Source organism: Sceloporus undulatus, chromosome 2 (genome assembly GCF_019175285.1).
Source record: "Sceloporus undulatus isolate JIND9_A2432 ecotype Alabama chromosome 2, SceUnd_v1.1, whole genome shotgun sequence".
Classification (NCBI taxonomy): Eukaryota; Metazoa; Chordata; class Lepidosauria; order Squamata; family Phrynosomatidae; genus Sceloporus; species Sceloporus undulatus.
Window position 1 is genome coordinate 66,994,338 of NC_056523.1, and position 27,190 is coordinate 67,021,527.

At 38.8% G+C, this 27,190-nt stretch overlaps 1 protein-coding gene and 1 non-coding gene across 2 annotated transcripts in view; one reads left to right on the forward strand and one right to left on the reverse strand.

The window, feature by feature from the left end:
• SLC6A11 (solute carrier family 6 member 11) overlaps positions 1–27,190 on the reverse strand; it is a 191,236-nt gene that overhangs the window by 118,541 nt on the left and 45,505 nt on the right. Inside the window, 1 exon segment of the mRNA XM_042454875.1 lies at positions 20,493–20,625. Within this exon segment, the coding sequence (XP_042310809.1) occupies positions 20,493–20,625 (133 nt within the window).
• Positions 9,380–9,495, forward strand: LOC121924523. Its single transcript, XR_006102642.1, has one exon. It is a non-coding gene; the product is annotated as a U5 spliceosomal RNA (small nuclear RNA).

A 27,190-nucleotide genomic window follows, 5' to 3' on the forward strand; every position in this document is an offset into this window, starting at 1 on the left:
AAAAGCCTGTTTCTGTATAGTGAGGGGAGAGGGAAGAGGAGCATAACCACACAACTTGCATGATGTGAGTGCCTGCATATCAGAACTGCAGCAAGAAGAACATATCACACATGAATCAATAGTGGTAAAGCAGCACAATTGTGAGGCACTGGTGGGTTTTTCCCATCAATGAAAAGAAGCAGTTTAGCAATGGATGGACTACAGATCAGCTACTGGATGTGATAAAATATGGCTATATACACTACTATCCTGCTCTAATTCCCTTTTTCAAGACTTGTGTGATTGTGTAGATTCAGAAAAAAGTGCTAGCCTTGCCATTTGCAATGTGACAAATTTATTTTCATCTAATAATAGCATTATTAATTTCTCCTGTTCTGTTCTTCCTGGAAGGTGCTCTAAGAGGGGTTTGAGAAATTTTTCAAACTTGACCAAAAATCTACAACATCACAGTATATCAATACAGTATATCAGTCCTCAATGGATGTATGGTCAAAAGGGCAAACTAATTCATTATAAGGAGTCCCATTATAATGGCTTTCTAATTTGGTGTATCTTTAAGCAGGCTTTTGTAAAGTCCTTTCTATAATTAAAATTTGTAAAGTCAATAAAATAGGATGAGACATTTACAGGAAGATGAGTAAGCCATTCATAAAGATTAGCTGATCTCATAGCATGAAAAAAAAGCTAAATTATTTGAACAATCAGATCTCTCAGTCTTTGTTTAATAAAAGAGTTTGGTAGTATGACAACCAAGACTACCTACATGGAAACTCAATCTTACCTACTAAATCTTATACAAAACTCCTCTGTAAGTCATTTCATCATATGTTGATATTTTTAAAAATCATAAGGCATACAAAACAAACTATTTTACAAGTAGAGTAATCAATTATTGCTTCAGGTACCATAGTCATTATTGATGGTAGCAATAATTGAAATCTAACTAAACTTTTTGACATTGCAGAAGAAGCAACTAGCAAGAATGGGAAAATTATTATAGACAGTGGTTTATTATTTATTACCAGTCTCCCAAACTGCAGTTATAAAAGACATTTCATTTTAAAATTTTCAAAAATGTGAAGAGCCAAGCTGACCCATATTGTTTTATAGAACCTAAAGGTGCTAAACTTATCATTTTAAATGTTCTTTTTAGAATAATCAATATGTGCTGTCCAAGATGAAAACACCACTTAGATTATTTATTTAATTAAATAATAAATAAATAAATATTATGACACCTGTTCCAGTAACTTCCCAATAATAGATGAATTATGGGGTTGTGGTCTTCAATGAAAAAAATACTAATTTTGGTTTTCTCATAAATTTTACTGAACAACTTTTGCTTGCACAAATCAGTGAACTGTTTCTGTAATCTCCAGATTTACAATATTAGCAATGTGCCATCTGCCTATAGTAATACTCAAGTACTTTTCTACCCACTCTTATTGAAGAAAATTGTGGTCCTGACAAAAATCTAGGGAGCTTTCAGTCAGATTAACAGCCAGCAAGGTAAGAAGCAGCACACCGATCTGAGGTCCAGGGTTGGCATGGGGACATGTATGTGAACACCCACCAGTCCCTATGCCAACCCAGGGGCCAAACTTGGCAGCAGGGCCATGAAAGCATGGACTCAGTCTGCTCAGGGCCTTAGACAATATGTCTGGAGTCAGGTATGAACAACACATCTTCTTATAAAAGTGGTTTTTTCTCATATTATAAGATAGTAACTCTTTCAAACCAGTGATTTATATTTTCTCCCAGTATTCCATCTCATTATTATATCCCAAATTTTGAGCCCACCATACCATTCAATCTTCTACCTGACCATCTTCAAGTTCTATTTTCAATAAAACAGTATACATTTTCCCAATCAATTGTTCATCATTACTACACAGGTTAAATTCAAGCTCTGTTTTTTTTCTTTATGGAATCCCAAATGTCATCAGCCTTAAATCTTTCCAATAACTGCATATACTGGTAGCAATGAAAATCCTATCCCTCTCTCAGTAACTCCCCCTGAGACCTACATTTAGCCTCATTCTCCTGCTTCCTTCTTCAAATTAAGTCTTTTTATGGAATTCAATTTTTACAACTTTTCTTATATCTTCTAAAAAGTGCTTCTTGTGTGAAATTTGAAGTCTTTCAGGAAAAGTCTTGTTTTGTATATATTCCAAATTTGAAAAATGGCACATCTAATAAAATTACTTTCAAAATCTTTATTTGACTTAATTTTAACATACCATAAAAAATGCCAACTACATCTAAACTCATGACAGATTTAACAATCTGTCCTCTTTTAAAGTTAGTTAGCCCGTCTTTCAACCAAACCAAAGAACAAATGACATAATATAACTTAAAATTTCTCTTTCTTTAGCATTCTCTTTCTTTAGCATCTTGAAGCAATTTCAGTCTTATCTTTGGTTTCTTTTCCTCCCCCAAAAATTTAGATATGTCCTTCTGCCACTTCACAAAAGTCAAATCATTGATTAATACAGGAACAAAAGGCCAGTACTGTAGTTTATAATTATTTCCTTTTATCTTATATCCTTGTATCAATGATTCTTATGTAATCTTCCAATTCAATACTTCCAATACAGTAAGGAACAAAAGTGGGGATAATGGACAGCTTTGTCTAGTTCCTTTTGTAAAGGAATTACAAAAAGAATTTCACATATATTCATTTTTTTCTGTTAATTATCATTTGAAACTGTGACATTTTAAAAGCAGCCGAAAAAATGAGATGAAAGAGGATTAATCAGGACTATCCCAGCCAAACTGGGACAGCTGGAAATCGTCAATATACTTCTCATGTTGAAAAAATAAAATATTCAGATAATCAAGATAACTGGGATGGACTAATATGTGTCTGATATTACTCCACTTTCATCCACCCTTTCTCAGGAACATTACATACACATTATATACAGTATGGATGACCTTCAAGCTATGTTATGTTGGTATTTTTACAGCCAAACAAATCCTGCCACATTTTCAAGATGAATCTGCAATGTTTTTCAAATCTGTTAGACTGAAGGTTAATCTAGTCTTTACAGTTATATTCCAGCAAAACCGACTACTGAGGTGTCCATTAAACCCGTTTATGAGATTAAACTGGATCAGTTTGAGCTTGTGAGTACTGATGACGTGGACAAGATCCTTGGAAAGGTAAAAAAGACAACATGCCCTCTTGATCCCTGCCCATCATGGCTGGCCGTCCAGGGGGGTGAGGCATTGATGGCACTTCTTAGACGCATCATCAATGCTTCCCTTGGGGAGGGTCATATATCATCCACTTTGAAAGAAGCGATCGTTAGACCGCTCTTGAAAAAACCCTCCCTGGACCCCCTGGAGATGAAAAATTATAGGCCTGTTTCTCATCTGCCATTTCTGAGCAAGGTGATCGAGAGGGCAGTTGCTCTTCAGCTCCAAGCGGTCTTGGATGAAGCCGATTTTCTTGATCCATTTCAAACGGGCTTCAGGACCAGGTATGGGGTGGAGACTGCCATGGTTGCTTAAACTGATGACCTTCGTCTAGCCATCGACAGGGGGAGCGTGACCCTGTTGGTGTTGCTGGACCTCTCAGCGGCATTTGATACAATAGACTACAACATCCTCCTGGAACGCCTGAGAAAGTTAGGAATTGGAGGCACTGCTCTGCAGCAGTTCCGCTCCTTCCTCTCGGGCACGTTCCAGAAGGTGATGCTTCAGCTGATACGCCAGCTGTGCCCTTTCCTGGAACAGGGTGACCTCGAAACTGTAGTACATGCGCTGGTAACCTCAAGACTTGATTTTTGCAATGCGCTCTACATGGGGCTACCCTTGTGTCTAGTCCGGAAACTCCAGTTGGTACAGAATATGGCAGCCAGGTTGGTCACAGGAACAGCAAGGAGTGACCATATAACACCAGTATTGAAGTCACTCCACTGGCTGCCAATCAGTTTCCAGGCACAGTACAAGGTGTTGGTTATCACCTTTAAAGCCCTACATGGCTTGGGCCCAACCTATCTAAGGGATCGCCTGCTTCCATATAATCCGCCCCGTACACTCAGGTCCTCTGGGAGGAATTTATTACAGCCCTTAAAGACCAGGTTGACAGCAACCTCCCAGAGGACATTCTCTGCAGCCACTCCCAATTTATGGAATGGCCTGCCGGATGAGATCTGTCATCTTTTTCTGCTAGGTGGTGGGCACAGAAAGTATTTCAGTGTATTATTATAATTCAATATTGATAGCAGTGGCTGGGGCACATTCCAGTCCTGTTCATAGATTTCCACAGCAAGCAGCTCAGAGATGTCCTTAAATGCTCAGCAATGTGTTAAGGAGAGAAGAAGACAACGACAAAGAAAATAAATGTTTTAAAACTTCAGAGTGAAGAGGCTGGAAGGGCTAAAACTCTGCATGCATCTCATGAACGTTCTACTTTCCTCTTCTGAATACAGAGATCAGTCTTGGGCTGCATGTTAAAGCTTCACTATGAAGGACTATTCTCTGCTATTACTTCAAGCTGAAACAAAAGACACTTCAGGAGATATAATCATTGCTGCCTAGTTCCTTTTCCTGAGGCCTTACAATGGCTCTCAGTTCCTTTCTCTTCCACACACCCCTGCCCAGCACATCTTTCTCTTTTATTTTCTTCTGCTGTCCTTTTACACTTTCTTTATGCCTCATTGAATCCATTAGAGCCTTTATACGGTCTACTATTGGGGGGAGGGGGATTCTCTGTGGAACTGCTGAACTGCTGGCAAGAGAAACTTAACTCCTTCTGATGGGACTACTGAAGAACAGGAAGTCAGACTCTGTTTATGAACAGGAGCATGTGCAGATGTTATGCTTGCTGACTTCTTCATTGCTTGGGAGATTTTCCTGTCTTTTGCTCTTCTCTAACTAGTAATGCTAACACAAACAGGAAATTAATTAGAAGGAGAGGAAATAACAGTGTTTTTGGGAAGTGACTAGTAGAGGTGATACTACTATCATGTGAAATTTACTCTCACAGTTCCAGCTGAGCCTAAACATAAATAGAACAAAGTTGTATTTATAAACTGATAATTGCAAATTCTGGAAACATAAATTGTGCCATTATGAATCTAGTGTGCAAAAAAGTCAGAAAGTCAGAAACCTGAAAGCCACGAATATTGAATATAAACAAACAGAACAAGGTAGTAAAATGTGGGCTAGACAATGCAACAGTTAGGTGAATTTGTAATTGGTTGACTGGCCGAACACAAAGGTTGCTCACCAATAGCTCCTCTTCATCTTGAAGAGAAGTCACCAGTGGGGTGCCACAGGGTCCTGGGCCTAGTGCTATTCAACAACTTATCCTGTCTTTCCCCCGACAGGATACACATGCTTTTAACTGTCAATGATGGATCTTACTGCATTCTCCCGTGGCCTGATATATGTAGCCAGTATGCAGCCCATATGTAACCCATGTTTGTCCTGTGGCTTTCAAGGATGGGGTTTTCGTGTCTTTGAAATGCTGTGGATAAACCCGGGTTGCATACAGGCTGCATACACCCAGCCATGGGAGAATGTTGTAAGATCTGTCATTAACAGTTAAATGCATGTTTATCACATAGAGGAAAAGATGGGATAAGTCATGTGCTATAATCTCCATTATCAATTAGTTGGATGAAAAAAATAGAGGGCATACTTATCAAATTTGCATGTGACACCAAATTAGAAAGAGTAGCTAATACTCCAGAGGAGGCGCTCAAAATTCAAAATAACCTTAATAGATTAGAAAGCTGGGCCAAAACTAACAAAATGAATTTCAATAGGGAAAAATATAAGGTATGGCACTAAGGCAGAAAAAATGAAATGCATATAGAATGGGGGATACTTGGCTCAACAAGACTACGTGTGAAAGGGATCTAGGAATCCTAGTAGACCACAAGTTGAACATGAGTCAACATTGTGATGTGGCAGCTAAAAAGCCAATGTGATTCTAGGTTGCATCAATAGAAGTATGGTGTCTAGATCAAGAGAAGTAATCACACCACTCTAGTCTGCTTTGGTCAGGCCTCACCTGGAATACTGTCCAGTGTCCAGTTCTTGGCAGCACAATTCAAAATGGATGTTGACAAGCTGGAGTGTGTCCAGAGGAGGGCAACCAAAATGGTGAGGTGTCTGGATATCATGCCCTATCAGGAGAGACTTAGGGAGCTGGGTATGTTTAGCCTGCAGAAGAGACAGTTAAGAGGTGATGATATCCCTATTTAAATATTTGAAGGGGTGTCATATTGAGAATGAAGCAAGTTTTTTCTGCTCCTCCAGAAACTAGGACATGGAGCAATGGATTCAAACTACAGGAAAAGAGATTCCACCTAAACATTAGGAGGAACTTCCTGATGTAAGAGCTATTCAACAGTGGAACACACTCCCTCGGAGAGTAACTCAGTGGGTTTTTATGACCGAGTAAGGATTTGAACTCTGCTCTCGAGAGTTATAGGGAGTGAAACAGATGGGTCAAGTAAAGTGGTTTCCACCTGTTTGAAGATGGGTTGTTTAGATGATGCATGCCTCCAAAGTGGGAGGAAACCAGATTGAAGCTGTGCTCCGGGCCTAAAAACTGGAGCAAAAAGAAGCCAATTAGACTCAAGGTGGAAAATGCACACTTCCGACCCTGCATATAAACACCCCAGTGCAAAAGCTGTTCTGAAACAGCAATCCACCCTAACCCCAACACTAACCGTAAAGCTGTATATAAAACCACCAGTTCAGGTGCATATTAAAAAAGGACCAAGCTGGGACATCAAGGACCAGCCTATCTAAATCTGGAGAGCCTTATCAACAGAAAGCCAGCCACCAAGTGATGCATTAGTGGAATAGCTGTAATCTATATCAGTGGAGGAACTACCAGCTCTAATGGAACCAAAGTCTTCAAAGTTAATTTGGAGTGAAACAGATGGTCAAAAAGAGCTGGCTTCCTGGTGGGCTGGGGATGTGGTGTTCAGACAGTAGCTCACCCTCAGTCTGCAGGAAAGCCACATGGCTGACTGCATGTGTGGTGGATCCATGCTGTTTCGGCAGCACAGGATCTACACATGCTGTGCTGAAGAAATGCTGCAGCAGCTGCAAAGGCACCATTTCCCTGTCCCAAAAAGGAGCAGCTTTCTGCCACTCCTTTTTGTCAGGAAAAGACTCATTTGGGGACATGGTGTGCGGTTGGTGCAGCTCCAACCCAGCGAGTAAAGGGGCGGCTGCAAGTCGTTTCTTATCCACCGTCTGTTTCACCCCTTTATTATTAAACCTTATAATACATATTTTTTCTGTTTCTCTGTCAATATCTCTTACATTATTTTCCTATCCTTATGTATAGCATATCATTTCTAATTCAAGAAACTAAACAGCAAGCAAAGCTAAGACTAGGAATTTACAGGTTAGAAGTAACATAGCTAATATAACTATTTAACGTTTGGGACAGAAAGTTGTAATTAAGTTAAATTTCAAAATTAACATAACAAGAAGCAATTTACACTGTTTTTATAATAACGAATGTTTCCAGTTATCAAAAGTTCTTTTTAATAGGTATTTTTAGAGACAGTTTGGTAGGAATTTGTCAAATGTTATGTGGTTTTTCACTTTTCAAAAGGAATAGGAAGTAATGGAAAAGTAGTGTGCAGCACAAATAACAGATTGGCCTGAAACTTATTAGTTAGTCTCAGTGTGCGTAGACCCAGTGGCTCAACTGCCAAATAGTGAGTATAACACTGTAGTGGTTATTTTAAAAAGTTTAATAAGTAATGGAAATGTTTTTTTTTTAAAAAATAATTTTATTACATATATACAATGTTGAAAATAATACGCTAATAATATTCCTAATCTACTTCAAGCTTTCTGTAATCTTCCAGTCTGTTCTTAGGTGTTCCCTACCCCTCCTCCCAAAATACACTGCTCATATATGTTTTGCATCCAATCAGACCTTCTCGTACAGTGAAAAATTATAGATATTATTCCTCTATACAGCGCGCCCACGCCATAAGCGGGTGCGCCATACGTGGCTTGAGTATACGTGCTCAAGCCGCGGGGTGCGCGCAGGGTAGAAGGGGCGGCACGTCCCATTCAATTGAATGGGCGTGTGTGCCCGTTGCGCCCCGCGCGCCGCTGTGCCGCCGCGGCCGCCGCCATGCACAAGCCCCATTGGAAACAATGGGGCTTGAGCATAGGCGGAATTCACCTTACGCGGAGGGATCCGGAACAGATCTCCGCGTAAGGCGAGGACGCACTGTACATATATTGTAAACACCCCCCATCTCACCCTAATATCTAATTCTTGCTATTTTCTCTGTGCAGTCTATGTATTCATATCTTTATCTTAGACTCTCCCATCTTTGCTCTTGCTTTGCTGAAAAGAAATTGCCTTTAACCCACCCTCCTTGCCTCTGAGTCTACATTTAACATTTTGTATTTAAATTCACTAATCATTATGGGGTTCGTCTAGGGCAGGTTTGTCCATCTTTTTTTACAATACAACATTAATGGTTTCCACATTTCCTCATTTGATACTTCATAGCTTCCCTCGTCCCGCAACCACATCGTTAAAGTATCCATTTCCATAGCATCTAATGCCTTCGTTAGCCAGTCATCTATATCTATTTCTCCCATCTTTTTCCAATTCTTCGCTATGACAATCCTTGCTGCTGTTATTAAATACAATACTAATTTTCTATGTTTCCTTGATATATTATCTTCTATCATGTTCAACAGTATTATTTCTGGTTCTAATCTTATATTAATTTGGTATATTTCCTTTATTATTTCCTGTACCTTTTTCTAAAAAATCTTCACCATCAGACATGTCCACCACATGTGGTAATATGATCCATAGTGGCTATTACACCTCCAACATACATCTGATCTGTTTTTTGCCATCTTTGCCAATCTTGAAGGAGGGATATGTCACCTATGCATCATTTTCATAAAGTTTTCTTTTAAGTCAGCACAGCACGTGAAATTCAAATCTCTACCCCACGCCCTTTCCCATCTTTCTAACTGTATATTTCTATCTACATTCTTAGCCCACTCTATCATGCAACTTTTTATTGTTTCTTCTTCTAGATCTAAGTACCTTCCATTTTATCCTAGGTTTTCGGCCTGCCCATAAAAACTTTGAGATATCTTTCTTCCATTGATTGAAAATTTGATCCTTTAGAATTATTGGAAGATTTTGGAAAAGATACATTATTTTTGGTATGATATTCATTTTGATGATTGATATTTTTCCCAATAATGAGGTGTGTAGATCTTCCAATTTAGCTAAGTTAGTTTTAATTTCATACCACGTTTTCTTGTAGTTGTTGTTGAATAATTCTGCAGTTTTCTTAGTCAAATTTATTCCAACATATTTTTTTTTCTTTTGTATTCCAATCTTCGTTTCCTCTCTGGTTTCTCTTCATATCGTATAAATCTTTTCCCTTTTACTAAGGATTTCCGTGGGAATGTATTTTTTTTAAAGTAACTTTTCCACATATAAATTGCTCAGTTCCCAGCAGAAGCATAATTCAGATCACGTGAGCAATTCTCTCCACAGCTGAAAGGAGAGAGCTGATAAGGAACAGCTGAATACCCCCACCAGGTATTTTCAATATTATTCTATTCCATTTTTTATTCATACTCATTTTAAAAAAACAAGAGGGAAAGAAGGGACCAGAAAAGGTAAACAACACCATCAACAACAAAACATTATTTGCCAATTCATGACATGGAATGGACTTACACTAACAGCTAACCACAACTGAGCTCATTTGACTCAATAAATCATTCATACCACCTAGGAAGGTGATACTAGGCAAAACACATTCCTACTGGGCACATGCCATGACAGAAACTAGCATTAAACATAGGCTAAAACAGGGTGAGAAACTGCATGTTTAGTGAAAAACAAAAACAAACAAATGAACATGTTACACCACTGCCAATTTTTAAAGTAACAAGAACATCAGGCCAGCAAACATGTTATATTATTACCAGGGCAAAAAACACATAGCAAATGTTCCCTTTACCAAATGACCAGAAACGCAAAAAAAATATTGTACTATCTTGAGGAATAATCCATTTTATCTGCCATAAACTTTCAGAGATTCACTGACAAGGTCCAATCCCAGCAAAATGTCATTTTTTTCCCCAAACTGCTGTATTCACTCATCAAATTTTAATCTCTTATCAAAATATCAATTCTCTTCCTTTCTACCTTAAGATCAGCAGAGCCTAGCTTTTTTGCCAAGTTCAAGAACAATCCATACAGCCATTTTCTAAATTTAAGCTATAACACCTACTCCCCCACCACTGCTCCATTTCTGGTTATAATGGTGGGATGCAATTCATCTGTCTTGTATTATACAGTACCTTAAGAAGAAAAAATAAACTCACAACTTTTGTGAGGTTCACTAGGAAGTAAAATAAATGATCTTTTCCTTTGAATATACTGATTTCAAAGTAAGATGTACTCTGAAGATGCCAGCCACAGATGCTGACAAAACATCAGAAAGAAACTCTGCTAGAACATGGCCACATAGCCCAAAAAACCCACAAAAAACTATGGATGCCAGCCATGAAAGCCTTCGACTTCACATAAGATGTACCTTGCCATTTTCATTCTCAGTACATATGCATTCTGGTAAAACATATGATGCATACAAAATATGTATACTATGCTGCATACTAAAATCTTTGAAACTTTGAACAATGCAAAATCAAGATTAGATTGCATGTCTATATTTTGAAGCTTTTATTTCCACCAGTAAGCCATAACTAGAATCATAGAGTCGGAAGAGACCACAAGGGCCATCCAGTCCAACCCCCTGCCATGCAGGAAATCACAATCAAAGCACACCCAACAGATATACAATGGACCCTTGGTATCTGCTGGGATTTGATTCCAGGACTCCTGTGGATACCAAAATCTCTGGATGCTTAAGTTCCACTTTATACAATGGCATAGTAAAATGGCCTCCCCTATATAAAATCTAGGCTTATTTTTGAAGATGCACTCATCCCACCATATTTGTGGCCTTGATTATTGTGGATTTGATTATTCACAGGTTTTATTAATATGTTCTCTCTAGGAATAGCGGACTCCTCCAGTGCAACTCTATGGTCAACTTACTTTAAAAGTTGCACTGAAAGACCTAGAGATTCCTAGAGAGAATATTCCACTAGGCCTTTATAGCTCCTCCAGTGAAGTTCTATGGTCAGTGCCTGTCAGATGTTGACCACAGAGTTGCCCTGGAGGACCTAGAGATTCCTAGAGAGGTGTCCCCTCAGGTAAAAACATGGTGTTTTTGTTATTTGCAGTTTTTCATATTCATAGGGGTCCTGTGCCCCTAACCATAGTGAATATGGAAGGACAAGTGTGTGTGTGTGTGTGTGTGTGTGTGTGTGTGTGTGTGTGGGTTCAAGCTGTGGGTGGTTGAATCTGAGGATAAAAAATCTTTGGATAGGGATTAGCCCTCTACTCCCAATCCATGACCTGTACACACCTGAAATTGCTGCTTTAACACCAGTGGCAGCAGAAAAGCAGGACTCTTGATTGGGGTGCTTTAGCCCCCTCTCCTGAAGTAACCCCCAAAATTGCTTATGCAATTATGTCTTTGTGTGTTCGTTTGCATATTTACACACATACCTCCAACAGAATTTCCAGGTCTCACCTCAAGGCAATATTAGGGCTCTAATATTTTGAGGGACAATTCTGTCTAGAGTTTTCTCAGTGCCACCCACAAGAGGAGATTATGAATTAAAATAAATGATGGACAAAAGCCCAACACTCTCTTATATCTCTTAGATCCATGAATCCATATATAATTAAAGCACTCCTGACAATCAGCCAGCTTCATTCAAAAACCTCAGTGAAGGACAATCCACCACTTCTCAAGGCAGTGTTTTAGGGTCAAACAGCTTTTACCATCAGAACATTACTCAGAATCTCCTTTCCCACGGTTGGAAGTCACTGGTTTGAATCCTATTATCTGAAACAGCAGAAACCAAGCTTGTTCCATCTGCTAAATGATAGCACCTCAGATATTTAAAGAAGGCTACCATAGCATCTCTCATTCTTCTCCAGACATAACGGTGATTTACCTTTTACCCTGCCTCACCATCAATCGTATGTGTATTTTCTTTTATATGAAAATGCATGCAACCCATTTTAAGTCTTAGGATGTGTGTATGTATATGAATAAATGAAAATGTGAAATATTTTATTTTAAGAAAGTTGATTCTGTATATGTCCACATGTTAATGTTTATGTGTTTAACTGGTTTTAGTTGGATTGATAGTTTAATTACATTTCAAACTTCTGTATGTTTTAACTATGTTTGTTTTGACAGTAGTAACCCAGCTTGTGTCTAATATTAGTAGTGCTAGTAGTAGTAGTAATGACAGGTAGAAGATTAAAACTAAAAGGAACCATTGCTTATCAGGAATGAATATTTCCTTTATGAAAAGGGGCTGGATATAAATAAACTTATTATTATTATTATTATTATTATTATTATTATTATTATTAAACATGAAGCTATGTCATTTTAATTAGAAAGGTATGAATCATGAGAAATCTCTTTAAAACAATTAAATTCTCTTTTTGCACTTGTTTATGCAACATGATGCATTGGATGTCTTATTGCAACAGTTAAACATGGAGCTTCCTCTGTATTCTACTCAACTTGGTTCATTTGGTCTAACAATATATGTGCTTCTGAGGAAAAGCTCTTTATAAAATACAGGGTGAAGAGTTAAGAAACTCCTCAACGAGCCCATATGTTTCCCCTCTATCCTGTCAGATTAGTTTCTTCATACAATGAAGAGATGTATAACTCCAGGGAATATAACAATTCTGATTTCAGAAACAGAAACCTTGAAGTGACCCATCCAATGAATCATCCAGTCACACTTATTTTTCCATTCCCTGTACATATAACACATAAGTGTTCAATATTATTTTGGAAAAACTCTAGTCAAACAAGCAGCATCCATTTTTGATCAGTTGTGGTCAAAATTACAAAAGATTTCCTTTAAACTAAGCATTGCTTCTTTCTTCATCCACAGGGCATATGTAGTGAGCTCTATATTGGTATCCTTCCATCTGCCATGATTTGAGATATACACTGCAATAACTACCAAATTAGTTTGTAGTGTAGTACTGTAGTGCTTCAATTCATTAGAAGCAAAATGGTTTTAGAAACACAATGTAAGTGTTCAATCAATGAGGGCTTCCTGTAAAAGTATATCTTCCATGTTTATTGGCACAGATTATACCTCTAACAAGGCAACTCAAGAAACTCTACAGAAGAATGATAACTAAAATAAATTTATTTTGCTCATATGCAACTGTAACGAATTAATAGCTAATTAATTCATTTTATCACCACCTTGGAAGCTTTCAAGAGAGCACTCAAGACAGCTCTCTTCCGGTGGGCCTACCCACCTGACCTACTATAAATGACCCAGAAAGAACCCCACCCCAACTGTAATAAGATGGAAATAGACAAGTAGCTAGTCTTTTTAGTAATTGTGATAATACTGTGATTTTATTGGATATATTGTAATATGTATGTTTTTACCTTATGCTATGATCCCGCCTCGATCCGCAGGGAGAGGCAAGAAATATAAATAAAGAATTTATTATTATATTATTAACCCTAAGGTGAACCTATAATGGGGTTTTCTTGGCAAGATTTATTCAGAGGAGGTTTGCCATTGCCTCCCCTGAGGCTGATATTATGTGACTTGCCCAAGGTCACCCAGTGGGTTTCATGGCCGACTGGAAATACTAACATCTAGATAAGATTTTGTGTAGCCAGCTGGATCCTAAAGATGATAAATGCTCTTCTGAACAAGAAAATAAATCTAGCCATTTTAGATAAGATGATTTTGTTTGTTTGTTTAAAGAAAATTCTTTGTATCCTAGCAATTTTTTGAACTATAAACTAGTGGTGAATTTTCCCTTTGCCAGGCACAGATCTTGGGCAAGTGATAACTGGCCTACTACAAACATGCCTAGATTATCCTGGATCAATTTTAGTTTGTTTCTAATCTTTTCCCCACCTGCACTGTTTGAAAACAAGTTTTAACAGCAAGCAGACTGGGAGTAGGACTGATGTGCCTTTTGAGACTTGCACTTCTAGGTGACTTTCAATCTTTCTCGATAGCTTATCTGATTTAAGTTGGAACTTGAAAGCATTTTTATGTTTAATAGCTTCACATTTTGTTTGGAGACTTTACTGAAAAATTGTGCAAGCAGTGAACAATGAAAACTGCCATCAATTTTATATGGATGATAACCATTATAACATGATAAAAGGGTTTTATAAGTTTGCTTACAACATTGCAAAACACAATAGTTAACAATTTGAGATGTGTTTTGTATTTTTAGCACAAACAAGTATCTCTGTAATCACACTCAAGAATCTAAGTTTAAAAAATGAAATAAATAGAATGACTTAGTAAAGAACTGATAGCTTCATTCATGCCTATTCTGTTCATTTATTCCTACTCTCTGCCATCTGCTTGCTAATACGTAGCTGATTAATAAGGGAAATGATTATTACCCCATAACTGCTCAGTCTGTAAAATATTTAAATCACCAAGCCTTCTATTACTTTTGAAACTTCCAATTTTCACCTCCCAACCCAAACGAAAAGGCCAGATTCTATTTATGCATTGGGGAGATTGGCAATATTCCAACCTTGCTTGGGTTCTTAAGCTAAGACTTGAAAAGTAAGAACCACTGAAGGGTAAAAACAAAGGCTTCAGTAACACTGAGATAGAATTGCTGAACATAATCAGGTATCATTAGAAATAGAGATGTATGTGTGTGTAACAGTAGGTGGTATATATTATTAATGATTTCCTTCCTGAAATTCTGGCATTTGTTTATTTGAAGATATTATAGACAATAATATTAATTACCATATTTTCCGGCATATAAGAAGACTGGGCGTATAAGACGACTCCCAACTTTTCCAGTTAAAATATAGAGTTTGGGATATATTTGCCATATAAGACTACGTCTCTTCCAACGCACACCAAATAAAAATTTAAAAACCACATCAGATTTGATTTCAATATGGTAATTTTAATTCAAATGCTTATGACATGCAGGTACTTAGCAGGAAAACTTGTTGTATACAAAAGCCTGCTTGTATTGGATTATATACAAAGCTCGCAGATTCTCCAGTCCAGCTCGGAGGTTTCAGCACCCGCCATATAAGAAAAAACCCAGCATATAAGATGACCCTTGACTTTTGAGAAGATTTTACTGAGTTAAAAAAGTAGTCTTATACGCCAGAAAATACAGTATTTGTCACCAGTTACTACATTGTATGCTTTGTAATTCAACATATCCATCAATTCACAGAAAAGGGAATGTAGCATTTTTCCTGACTGTTTAAGAAAATCTTAATTGTTCTTATGAAATCAAACCGTGTCTAGTTTCAACCTGTGTGGTGTAGTGGATGAACAATGGACTACGACTCTGGAAGCCAGGGCTGGAATCCCCACTCAGTCATGGAAACCCTTGGTGAAGTCATGCCCTCTGATCCTTAGAGGAAGTCAAAGACAACCCCCCTCTGAACAAATCTTTCAAAAAACAACACCACCCCTGCCATATGTCAGAATAACTTGAGGTCACACCACCATAACAGCAGTTGATTGTTTCCATTACATATTTGACATTGAACACATTTTTGAAAGATGGGAATCTAAAATAGTTGTACACTGGACTCTTGGTGTCCGCTGTGGTTTGGTTCCAGGACCCCCATGGATAACAAAATCTGTGGATGCTCAAGTCCCATTAAATACAATGGCACGGTGAAATGGTGTCCCTTATATAAAATGGCACAATCAAGGTTTCCTATTTGGAATTTATATATATTTGAATGTTTTCAAATTGAGCATGCTTCAATCTGTGTATACAGAACCTGTGGCTACAGAGAGCCAACTATAAATAATGCAGTAAATCTTTTCTGATTTTGAAAGCTAAGCAGGATCAGCCCTGATTAGTACTTGGATGGGAGACCAGCAATGAATTTCAGGTGTGCTGTAGGCTATATTTAAAAGGAACTGGTAAAACCACCTCAAAGTGTCCCTTGCTTAAGAAAGCACTATGAATACAGGGGGTCATCATTAAGTCAACAGGCTACTTGAAGGCACATACACACACAAGAGGCATATGTAAGAATTTTCAAAATGTAAGCCCAAGGGTACTATTGCTTCAGGGCTTTGGGATTGTGGAAGAGACTACAAAAATCTTTTACTTTGGCCAAAATAGTCAACCCAACAACAAAGACTGGTAGAAAAGTATAATAGTTTGGGGGATGGGGTGTTGCTGATTAACCAGTATGACCAGCATTCTCCAGCCACTTCTGACTTACTTAGAATTAGCAAGTGCTTTTCTATACCATTTACCAATGTACTAAGTGGTTTACAAAGTGTAAGCTAATTACCCCCAACATGCTGGGTACTCTTTTTAGCAACCTACGGAAGGATGCCAGGCTGAGTCAACCCAGAGCCCCTGACTGGTATTGAACTCACAACCTTGTGGTTTGTGAGTGAGTGGCTGCAGTAGCAATTATACATGGGGCACTGACTCACCATCAGCTTGATGGCAGGAGTCTCACTACACGGCTCAATGACAGAGCTACATTTCCAAAACGTCTGTTGTGGTGTTTCTTTTCTGTCTACAATCAATATGTATTGATTATCAAAAACAGTATCAAAAACAGCATTTCAGAATAAAAGCATGGGAAGAATTAGAATACTTGGATTAATAAAGGTGTTGCATGTAAAAATAATTAATTAAATTGTTGGTGAGAAATAAATCTCCAGATATTTCATCTTCATATATGAAGACAAATATATTCTCCAGAGTTCTGCATAATTTTTGCATAGCATTTAGACATCTTGAAGTATTTCAGGAAATTATTCTGCATAGCAATGCACATCTATGAAAATGTGTGTGTATGAGAGAGAGACAGAGAAAGACAGAGAGTAAAAATGGTGCAATCCATGCAAAAGCACATTGTTTGCACAACATGGGCTGTTTCAAGAAACATATGTAGTTTTTTAAAATATAAAATTGGTGGGGGTTTCCCCCACCCCATCCCTAAAAAAGGCACTGGTTTTGCACACACAAAAATTTGCACATGTCATTCTGGACACAAGGTTCTTTTGAAAAAAACAAACAAACTGAAAACTTGATTTCCCCCGGGGGGGGGGGGTAACAAGTCGAAAACCTGTATGTAATTCTGCACAAAATAATTTCCTGAAACACTTCAGCATGTGCAAATACTATGCAAAAACTGCACAAAAAATTGCTTTGGTGTTTTTTTTTCTAATTAGCTTTCTGGAATGTCAGGAATATGTTGTTGTTGGTTCTGGCAAATGAATAGCATTAAATCTTCTTTTCCATTCCTAACATGTTAGAAGCACCATTTCCCATGATCCTATGATTTTTCAAACCATGCACTCAAATTTAGAACTACTGTTGGCTGACACCAATACACACAAACACACACACACAGAGCCCTATATGAGACAGATAGTAGGTAGATGAAGCAACAAGTCATTTGCCTATGCAACAAGTGGCTGTTTTTTACTCAGCGCAGAAATTTACAGCCTGCTTTCAAATCCCCTTACAGTTTACATTTCAAAACACAATAGAACAATTTGAAATATGAAATAAAGCATTAAAGCAGCATAAATATAAATGGAACAGTCAGGATAAATAGATGACATTAAAGTCCATAGAATAAAGAGGTCTTTGCTTGGTGTTCATCCTAAAATCAGGCTACTGATTGTTCCAGTTTTCATGCCCAGCCCACACCATCATGAGACCAATTTTAAAAGTCAGACTATTTCATGAACATTAGATTCAATTTTTAAAGAGCCAGTTAAATTCTCAAATACAAATACTGGGAAATGAGTTTTTTAAAAAGCCCAAAAGATGCTACCATGCTTAAAATAACAAAATAGGAAAAAGCTGTAAAATGGAAAAAAGACATTGCACACTACAGAAACTCCTTTCTCTATCTCCTAGTATTCCAAGTACCAGTATACAACCCCAGGGACTTTCAATCTTTTTATGGTTTCCAGCATCCCAAGCCCTACATACAGCCAATTGATCTGTTTTAATTTTGCAGCAGTTTAATTCTATTTTAATTTTCACATATGTAAGTTTTTAATTGTATTTTTAAAAAAGTTTTTAATTGTAGGTTTTTAGACTGTAAGCCACTTTGGATCCCACTTTTGGAGGAAACGTGGGATACAAATTAATATAGGAAATACAAATAAATAAATAAAATATGTGATGATGTGAAAAATAGATTTACACTATTAAGGCTAACTGACTGGGAGCCAGAAGACCTCTGGGTTGAAGTTAAGGACATTGGCAGGGATGAATGCAAAAAGATATTATCTGTCACCAAAAAGAAAGAGAAGCTTCAGTGGATGGCAGAAGAAACTCTTCCAACAGCTGAAGACAAATGAAAACCAAAAAGAAAAGGTGACAGAAATAGCCAGAACTCTGAATTCAGCTGTGTGCAGGGACAAGGAGAAATACTATAATAATCAATGCAGAGAAATAGAAAGTGACAACAGAAATGGAAAAAACAAGAGGACCTCTTTCACAAGATCCAAGAAATAAAAAGCCCATTTAAACCAACAGGCTCACAAATCTGTGGCGGGTTACAGACGGGCAGGGGAAGACGTCTTGGAGGTGTATTCTGCTGAATATGGAGCCTCCAGACCGCCCGCCCCGGGGGCGTGGCTCAGGTGTATGGGGCTTCCACATGGGGGGCAGTGAAGACGCCTCACCTGGGGCCGTTTCTGACCCGTAGTTTCCATACTGCCGCCTCAGAGGACGCCGCAAAGAGAGAGGCAGCTTCCTCACGGGCGGCCAAAAACGGGGCTTTTTTTTTCTTTTGCCGGCTGTCTGATGCGCAGCTGCGCAGCTGCGGCGCTCAGCACAGGCAGCAGAAAGCCTATGTGCACATTTAAAGCACCCAAGCCCCTTTAAACTTTTTTCCCCGCCCTGGCCAAGAACAAAGGTGGTCTCCTGCCAGCTGGTGATCAGCTGGTGTTGGCATCCTTGTCCTCTTGCACGTTGCCAATGTCACCAGCATCATGGATGCCTCCTCTCCTTTGGTCCCCGCGCTCTTGCTGAATCTGCAATGCACAGCCACAGCTGTCGCCGCTGCCACCGCTGTCCCCCTGCCATCCCCCATCACCTCCCTTGTACATATGTAAATATTTACAGTTTTAGCGTTTTTTTATTGTTAGGTGAAAATGGTGCAGGAATGTGTGTAGGGGTTCACTTTAAAGTCCAAACTTTCCACAATTCTAGCAGCGCATGCGTACATGCAGCTCTAGGGTTAGGGTTAGGGTTGGGATTACGAGTCTTAAAATGCGCTGCATCTGTGCTGCAGCTTCCACACCTGCATGGCATCTGACGCTGCAATTAAAGCCTGACTGCAAACTGTGCATGTTCCAGGACCCCGACTCATTATGCAACGCAGCAGACACGGAGCTTTTTAATGGGCAATTTAAATTAGCGGCGTAGCAATTCTGGCATACCGGTGCAGCAGCTTACAGACGGAGATGCGCAGCTGCGCACTATATAGAAAAGAAGCAGAAAAAAGCAGCACCTTTTTAATGCCGCTTCTTCCCGCTTGGGGCGTGCAGGGGGCGTGTTCATGGCGGCATTCAGGTAAGGGCCGTCTGAAGGCTATACCTTCATGACGTCATGAACACACCCCTTTTTGCCCGTCTGTAACCCGCCTAATTAAGGTCCAAAACACATTGCAGAAATAATCCAGTTTGAGACCACTTTAACTGTCCTGGCCCAATGCTAGGGAATTCTGGGAACTGGAGTTTTGTGAGACAATAAACTACAATTCCCAGGATACCCTAGCACTTAGAGATGCTTTATGACCAGCAGGGGAACACATTACATGACCATGTAGAAATAAAAAGTCAATGGAAACAAAACATAAAATAGATGAAAATGTTATAGATTCATTCAAGGAAGAACCATATGAAGACAAACCTCCAATTTTAGAAAGCGAAGTAGAAGCTATACTAAAACCAGTTGCCAATAGAAACAAACTACCTAGAGAGGTGGTGGGGTCACTTTCATTAGATGAAGATTATTGCACTACTGGCTTTTTCCCATCCTGTCTTCAAAGACAGGCTAGACAGCCACTTGCTCAGGATGTGAGAACCTGCACAGAGCAGTGGATTCAACACAATGGCTCATGGGGCCCCTTCCAGCTCTATGATTCTATGTTGTTGCGTGTGTGTGCGCATGTGCATGCATGTGTGCACGCACACACACGCACGTTTGCTCCCTCTCCCCAACTACAAGTTCATGAAAAAGAGAGATGCAATGACATTAAGAAAACAGTTACTGTTTATAAATCCATACTAAGCACTATTGGTTTTAAGCCACAATTACAAGATGTCACTGCTTTACATGATATCCAAAGCATCACGTTTACCTTGCCGGTTGACTTTGTTCCTTTCCAAATGCAAAAGTAGCAAATAGTCCAGGCAGCCAAGAGGCAGAGTGCAAGCTCCCAACGAAGATTTCCAATGTGTTCAATTCCATCTGATATGGCCAACACTCTGCGTCTAAAACAAAGAACCATCAATCATTAGAACCCTAAAAAACCGAAGCAGATGATAACTAGAAAAACTGAGACAAAGTGGACAATAAAAAGGAAAAGGAAGTGATATAGCATAGATCAACAGAGACTGTTAGCCTCCAATATCCATTTGCAGGTATCTATGCAGATATTTCAGACCTTGGAAGATTAGTATAAAAAAAATTAATTCTCTTTTTTTATTATCATTAGCAAGCTCACAAATCTAATTAAGATTCAAAACACACTGCAGAAATAATCCAGTTTGAGACCACTTTAACTGTCCTGGCCCAATGCTAGGAAATTCTGGGAACTGAAGTTTTATGAGACATCTATCAGAGAGCTCTGGTGCCACAATAAACTACAATTCCCAGGATACCCTAGCACTTAGCCAGGGCAGTTAAAGCAGTCTCAAACTGGATTATTTCTGCATTGTGTTTTGGACCTAAATTTACATTATCACTATGGGAGGGGATTTTTAATGTTAACCATTAATTTTTAAGTTATTGACTTTTAAAAAAAGTCCCAGAGGAAAATGATATATATTTCTGTAGTTGATTCTTTTGCTTCTTACTGATGCAATCTGTTTGGTCATTTAAATTGGCTTTTTGTTGTTGTTGTTGTTCATTTGCTTTTCTAACAGTTCCCAGATGCCTAGAACTCTCCTCTCGTGGCCTGTCTAGAGTCAGTAATGGGCTGGATGAGGGAAAACCGACTCAAATTGAATCCAGAGAAAACGGAGGTACTAGTGATAGGTTCTCCTGGTCCAGGAATGGAGGTGGTTCCACCTGTCCTGAACGGGGTCACGCTCCCTGTGAAGGACTCCGTTCGCAGTCTGGGGGTGCTTCTTGACTCGTCCCTTCGCCTGACTGCTCAGGTGAATGCGACGGTCAAGAGCACCTGTTATCAGCTTCGGCTGATTCGCCAGCTGCGCCCATACCTGGCCCAGAGGGACCTAGAAACTGTTGTACATGCTCTGGTAACTTCGAGACTGGATTTCTGCAACGTACTCTACATGGGGCAACCCTTATACCAAACTCGGAAGCTGCAAATGGTGCAAAACATGGCAGCCCGGCTGGTCACTGGCGTATCCAGGACCAGCCACATAACACCTGTGCTAAAAGATCTTCACTGGCTGCCCATTCGCTTCCGAGCTCAATATAAGGCGTTGGTTATTACCTATAAAGCCCTAAATGGCTTGGGCCCAGGATTCCTGAAGGACCGCCTCTCCCCGTACATTCCGCCTCGCACCCTCAGAACATCTGGGCAGCAACTCCTGAAGGTGCCTGGGGCTAAGTTGGCTGTTACAGCCAGAAGATCTTTCTCCACAGCTGCCCCAGCCCTTTGGAACACGCTGCCCACGGAGCTCCGCTCATCTTCCACCCTGGCCCAATTTAGGAAGGGTCTAAAAACCTTCCTATTTAATCAGGCATTCCCCGACTAAATATCCTGTGGGCCTCCCTCCTCTCTCGTGGCCGTGAGGTTGGGCTAAGGGGTTGTTTTTATTGTTTTTAGGATTGTTGTTTATATATGTGCTTTTAACCTGTATGTTGTTGCACTTTGGTGCATTTTGTTAGCCGCCCTGATCTTTTGGAAGGGCGGGGTACAAATAAAAATTTTATTTTATTATTATTTATTAAAAACCCAAGCTAAATTCATGGTCTGCAATGCTGTAATTTATAATCCAACCTATCTACACTTGATCTTAGCCAAAAGGCTGTAAAGTGATAACTAGAAACTGTCAAGTCAGGGGAATGATATCTTGAATCAAACCACTTGTCAATTAAGTTTTATGTATCATATGCATCACATTTCCTTTTAACACCACCTACCAGACTTGGCAACATTTATGCTACTGTCTCACTCATCAAACAATATGGTTTGTTTGTAGGGATTAGAGCACATTAACAGGGAAATAAGAGCTAAATCCAATTAGTATTCCCAGACAGAGTGAAGACACTGAAATGAATTGGACCTGGTAAGTCCTACTGATTTAATGAGTGTACTCTATTAGGGGCTAGATTTATCTGGTTAATTTTATTCTAGTTCATCATGTCACTACAATACATAAGTGCTTCCAGCTTGACTAAATTTGTTCATGCAATGAGATTTTTGTAGTGAAGCACTGAAATGTGCCCGATTTTATCAGCTATCTGAAGTGGTAAGAGTCCAGAAAAAGTATCAGAATTTGATTCTTCTGCATGAATGAAAAGAGCATGTGGATGCTGAATAATTTACAAAGTATGGGGATATTTTGAAATAATAGTCTGTGAAAGACACATGTAGAAAACCTCATCCCCTTAAATGTGATTTATTGAAACTAGTTTTGGTGCTCTGTATTGGGGGTGAGCAAGTATCCAAAGCTCAAAAAAGGCGTCTCTTTTTGATATGTTTTTAAAACAGAAATGATTAATACCTAATAATTAAATAAATAATTTTAGAAGAAATTCATTTAAGTTATACTAGTCAAAACACTTGGTTTTGCAATGTGTGTATATATATGTGTGTGTGCCTTTAAGTCACCTGTGTGACCCCATACATTTTTCATAGGTTTCGATTAGGCAAGGAATACTCAGCAGTAGTTTTGCCAGTTCCTTCCTCTGAAATATAGGCCTGTTACAGACAGACCAAAATAAAGCTGCTTCGAGTCACTTTGCAGGTATGGTATTTCAATGATGCATGAGTCCTAAGAGTCCAAAAGCCACACCAAAGCTGCACTCCAGTCCTTAGGTCTAGAGCGTGGCTTTGGTCCGGCTTTTGGACTCTTAGGACGCATGCATCATTGAAATACCATACCTCCAAAGTGACTCGAAGCAGCTTTATTTTGGCCTGTCTGTAACAGGCCATAGCCTACAACACCTGGTACTTCTATATAAACCAAATTACAGCACCAAAAATATATCAGCCATAAGGTAATATAAATGCACTTTTTGAATATTATAATTTGGGAGCATCCAGTCACAAATAAAACTGTCCACAAAAGTTACAGAACTGAGCCAAAGCAGCATAAAAACCTCCCCCTGAAATACACCTTTTTTAAAAAAAATCTGACCTGTGAGGAAAAGGCCTGGAACAAAAGTATGATGCCCCTGTCAATCTTCTGTCTTACTTAACCTGCCCCATTTTCCCTTCTAGTGCAGCTGTTGCAGTGTGTGTAGGCAGTGGAAGAATTAATATACTAATCTTACCCTTTCCATATTGAATTTCCTTCTTACTTTTTCTCCACCTTGATTTTTCCCTGGCCTGGTCTTAATAGGTTTCTCCATAGCCAAGCATGTAGCTACTTGGGGGGGGGGGTTTACTCCAAAATGAGATTTCTGCTCCTCCAATGAATTTTCCTTTAGTTCACAAACTTCTAGCACTACATAGGGTGAAACACTGAAAATTATTTATTCCTAGAACTTTTATTTGCTGTGACCATATTCCCTTGGTCACTTTGCCTGCTATTTTTCTTTGGATTCTCTAAACTTTATTTCAGTGTCCAATTTCGGTCTGAAGTTACTGGAGACAGAAGGGAACATTTCATTGGGAGGGGCAGAATTCTTATTTGGAGGGGCAGTGCCTTAACACAGAGAGACACAGACACACACACATGTAGCCAAACTCCTATCCACAGCTAATCTCTTCTTATCTCCATTTCATCAGTGTCCTTGTGGCCCGAATCTCTTGTGGCAATTAAGTATGTTGACTCCTTCTCTGTTTGTCTCAGTACTGCTTCACTCATTTATATCCAGCATGACTCTTTGGGCACCTTAAAGACTAACCAGTTTATTACAGCACACACTTTTATAGATTACAGCCCATTTCTTCAGTGTGGGATTGCTGCATGTACATGGAAACTAAGAAAGGTCATTTAAACAAAGCAGACTCAAGAGTGCAATGGCTTCATGGAAAAAGAGTAAGATGGTTTTGAAAGAAGGAAGAATGGTGACACTAGGAAGACATTATGAGAGGAAGTTCCATGCAAAAACAGAAGGCTTTCAGAGTGATTGAGTTGGACAAATGAAATGGGCACATAGGAAAGCATCAGAAGGTAAGAGCAGAGATAAGGAAACAAGAGTACTCCTGACAGTACAGCACAATTAAACAAGAAGAATAATGATAATCCACAAAAAAAATTGCCAGCATAAATTTCCCCTAAAAGTATTTTCAGGTGTGCTTCCAAAATTTTCCTTATTTATATTTCCCCCTGGATTTCAGAGTCCTGGTCTTCTTTAAAAACGAAAAACAAAAACCTAAAGTTGAATGTGTACATTAAAAATGTTTTATTGCATTATTTTAAAAAAGAAATAAAAATGTTATAACCTTTTGTTGCATGGGGTTTTTTATGCCTCTTCAGAGCCAGCATGGCATACTGGTTTGAATGTTGGATTTGAGACCCTGGAGATCAGGATTCAATTCCCTGCTCAGCCATGGAAATCCAGTGGGTGATCTTAAACGAGTCACCATCTCCAGCCTCAGGACAAGGCAATAGCAAACCCCCTCTGAAGAAATATTGCCAAGAAATTCCATGATAGTTTCATGGCGTTAGGGTTGCCATAAGTCAGAAATGACTTGAAGGCACACAACAAAAACAAAACATGAAAAATTATTCTTGGCGTCATCATATATCTGGGTGCATCAGAATATATTTTTCATTGAGCATAAAAAAAGAGTGTTTTCTATGTCATTCCACCATTGTGCTAGAGCTCATGGGGCACATCTAAACCACTTTTTGGGTAGGATTTTATCAGTGTGCATGTGTCCCATAAGAAACAGGAGGAAAAAACTATGTGACAGAACTGGAAGCAGAAACAGATTTTGTATGTTAGCACAGTGTAATTTATTTTAGAAAATCATCTAGTTCAACCTTCCCCAGTCAGGGTCCCTGCAGTCCCCATTATCTTTGACTATTGATCATGCCAGCTGAGGCTGATGGGCATTGCACTAAGACTGACTGAGACATTCAGAAATTTGAGCTCAAATTTGCAAGCCTGAAAACTGTTGCACTGGGGCTTATTTCAGAGAAAATATATGCCCCAGCTTATTTATTGGTCCTGTTAAGATGAACCCTGACCTCAAAGTGTGCTTGGACACACAGCTGAACTCAAAAGCCCATTTTCCAACTTGGAATATAGGCTCAGACCAAAAAAGCTACCCCATTAATACAATGATGCTAATTCTTTACATTATTGAAACAAAGAAAAAACTATTTAGTCACTGCCACTTTAGCAACATTGTAAATGGCAAAGATTCTAACATACTGTATTTTCAGAATTAGCATTAGCATCGTAGCACTATGGATAGCCTTCATTTTTTAAAAGAAAAAATTAGCTAGAATGGCATTTTTACTGCTAATTAAATGGGTTCATAAAATGGCCCATGACATCAGGGTTAATGTATACGGGCTTTGAGATACTTATGTTCCCAACCCATCACTACCCACATAAAGCCCCTATCCTTTTAAAAAGACAGGCATATAGAACTAAAAACCTATTAACCAGTGCCTTACTGGACATCGTGTGGATGTCCCGTAAAACCTGAGTGTAGGATCCTACATAACAATTCAATTGTTTAATGTGAATACACTTAAGTTATAAAATGAACCACACCATAAATCTTTTTGCAGTAACAAGGCATCTAAATCACAGCTATAGTTTTCAGCCTTCAAGGAAGGAAGTGAAAAAACAAGGGTCTAAGTAATTTACAGGATTCAAGTATTTAGCTTTTCTATTCTGTCCAAAGATATTTACTGTCAATCACTTTGGCATTTTAAATGGGTCCCCAAGCTTTCAAAATAACAAGATGAGGAGGGAATCTTTGTCTTTCTTTTAAGTACAGTTTCTCCCTTTCTCTTAGGATACCATTGGCACAAGACACAGGAATACAATTAATCCATAAAGTACAATGCTCCATAAAATCTGTATGCAAAGAATACATGGAAGAAAAAGAAAAGAGGCTCACATGGGGTCTAGGATTTTCTCACTAGGCACAACATAGGAGTTGCCTAATTCCTTCCTCTCAGCTCCCCTGCTGAGTCTCTGGCTCCCCAGAATCATAGCAGCAGCTTAGCCAATTCTGTTCTTAAAAATCTACAGGCATCATGCCCACTGCGCCCAAAGCCATTTTCTATCTTTTTTCACCAGTACATTTCTCTTTTCCTATTTGAGCAGGTGAAATATAACAGTGTAAAAAAGAATCACATTTTCAGTCTTCAAGCATGTAAGATAGTTCATCTACTGTACCAGAACAAGACGACTGTCTGCACTGGAAGAAAATTTTCATATACAATGGTCTCCAAGATAAAGTGTCTGTCACTCACTTAAAATTTGCATAACCATAAGTAAACAAGGTTTGATACATTCTGGTGCCTTGTACACTGACTTTTGTTTCCAAATGAGTAATTCAAGAAAAATATTAGTTTAATTACTTCATTTTAAAAAGCATTGTCTCACTGTGTACAAAGTTTTTTTAAGACAGTGAATTAAGAGTAGCTAGCAGGGTTGCCATAAGGTGGAGATGACTTGAAAGCACATAAAAGCAACAACAATAACAACAACTGGGTTACATGCGCT